The 2,435-nt window shown below is 35.5% G+C and overlaps 1 protein-coding gene across 1 annotated transcript in view; it reads right to left on the reverse strand.

The window, feature by feature from the left end:
- The window catches only part of LOC106876293 (uncharacterized), a 5,322-nt gene extending 3,186 nt beyond the window's left edge, over positions 1-2,136 (reverse strand). The window contains exons 1-3 of the mRNA XM_014924789.2: positions 1,949-2,136; positions 493-705; positions 135-218 (exon numbers count right to left, since the gene is read on the reverse strand). Coding sequence (XP_014780275.1) covers positions 135-218; positions 493-705; positions 1,949-2,039 — 388 coding nt within the window. The 5' untranslated portion in view covers positions 2,040-2,136. The remainder of the gene's footprint in view (positions 1-134; positions 219-492; positions 706-1,948) is intronic.
- Between the last annotated feature and the right edge of the window lie 299 nt (positions 2,137-2,435).

The following is a 2,435-nucleotide window of genomic DNA, read 5'->3' on the forward strand; positions in this document are numbered from 1 at the left end:
CGATTTCTCTTTCTGAAAGTCCCTGTTTATCTAGATTCTCCTGTATGCATTTACTAACATGTATGTATGTATGCATGTATGTATGTATGTATGTACGTATGTATGTATGCTATTAATACATGTAATATACTCACGGTAAATTTTCTTCACAATCTCAGAACTACCTGCTCTTAAGGAGAATTGCATTTCGTCGTTGAAAACTCCCATTCGAATACAAACTGAAAAAAGAAAATAATTATTCCCTTAATTACTCCCTTTACTTATTTATTTATCTATTTATTTATTTATTTATTTCATCTCAGAGAGGGGAAACAAACCTCGCGAGGTATTCCGTCCAACGATCTATCAACTTTGGCAATTTGCCGTGAGATTTTAGTCATTCTGTCTCTTGAGACTTACATTAGAAAACAGGTATACTTTATCGTTCAAATTCACACTTAATTTAGGTATTTCAATATATTAACAAGGGGAAAATAAACGAACAATACTTACGCTTAGGGAGGCTAAACAGACTAACACAGCATTCCCCTATATTCTGGTTCCAAGAACATTTCATACTTTTAAGATCTTGCAACTCACGATTTTCATCAACTTCATTGACCAGTATTTCATTCTGAAGTTGCATACCATTACGCTCGGCCATTCGATCAGCCATAAGTTGTTCCATCAGTTTCTGTAAAAGAGCTCTTTCAAAAGTACTAGTACCTGTAAATTTAATATAGAAAAGAGAATTAACTATTCAAGTATGGCGATATATCATTCGATGGAAGCATGCGTATTGCGATAGGACACATGTATTCATATATGTGTGAAGACATTTCATCGAGTAAAGAGACAAGTATATACACATGTGGAGTAGGGTGTATGCATGTATAATGTATCTATATTTGCGTTTGCCCATATATATATGCACGCATATTTATACATGTTCATATATATATTGTTGTATAATGAAACAGCACACACCCTCGATAAAAAGTGGTAGTAACCAGCCATTATAAATAGCCAGTCGACACGAGATGGTTAGAAGGTCGAGATTACGTGTAGAATGTGCTGATAGTCGATCTGTGCTGATGTAGTAATCATGCCGTAATACTGAGTGTACGTCATAACGCTGTATCCTTTTCAGGACAGTATCACAGTACGACTAGGGGTCGTACAGTGCCAGATAGATCCTTCTTTCGACGTCTTCGGAATATAGCAATATCTGTCAGAGTGACAACAGTCGTCAAAAGACAGATACAGCAGTAGCAAAAGACCGCTTTACAACAGTGGCGACGAGGAAAAACAAATTTACGCGGAGTGAAAAAAGAAGCATTCACATCGAGAGTTTAAAATAATTCACGTGGAAAATTAAATACCACGATAAAAAATCTTGTGCAAAAATCTCGTGTAAAATTCTTGTGTAAAAATCTTGTGCAAACATACGAAAATCGTTAAAATATGGAAGACTTGTTAGCTGCTTAAATTGTAAAAACATCAACAACAACAACTCAAGGAACAACGAGAACAACAACAAGTATTGCAGCAACAAATGTTACAACTGATGAATACATCTTCACTTGGCCGTGTGGCAAATTTCATAATCAAATTCAAATATGACTTTGAGGAAGGAGTAACCTTCGCGGCTTACTTTCGAAGATTCCAACAAAATTTTGAAAAAGAATGTCAGGATTGGACGGACGATACGAAAACGTGTCTAGTTTTAAGAAAGCTAGGGACAGCAGAGCAGAAGAAGTATAATAACGTCATATTGCCCTCCCGGCCAAAAAAGCGTCCGGTAAAAATTTCACCGACACAGTTGATATTTTGCGCAGAACGTTTAGTGAAAAGAGCTCACTGCTTAATACTAGATGGAAATATTTAAACATAGAGAACAGCGAAGATGGATGCATGGATGGACGGACGGATGTGCGGGTATATTGTGTAGAAATAGATTACCACTAACCTTTACTTATCTTTGGTTCCAATTGTATGGCAGCACCATTACCCAGACATACCATTACAGCTAAGTAGAAGATTACGGTTATCATATTCATTGTGCTTTTGATTTCGTCTTCTCAAAATTCGAAACAGAATCGCTAGTGAGGAAGAAGTTTTACAGCGACAGATGATAGACAAATGCGTAACAAGAATACGCTCCGTTCTATATTTATAGTGTTTAATGTGATTCGTGTACAATTCATTTTATTGATATGATATTGAAAACAAATGAAAGATAAAGGGACATTTATTCTTAGTTAGATAAAACAGAAAACTATTTAAGTCATTACATCAACAAAGCATACTTCAAACTCTTAAGAATGAAGGATTCTTTTGTCTGGACGTTCGCGTTTCAGGAATCGTTTTACAAATAGTTCATTTATATACAATATTTCACGCCATCGCTCTTTTGGGCTAAATGTTAATTGTCTTTACAAACATCACGCTTGCAA

This window comes from Octopus bimaculoides, chromosome 13, assembly GCF_001194135.2.
Source record: "Octopus bimaculoides isolate UCB-OBI-ISO-001 chromosome 13, ASM119413v2, whole genome shotgun sequence".
NCBI lineage: Eukaryota > Metazoa > Mollusca > Cephalopoda > Octopoda > Octopodidae > Octopus > Octopus bimaculoides.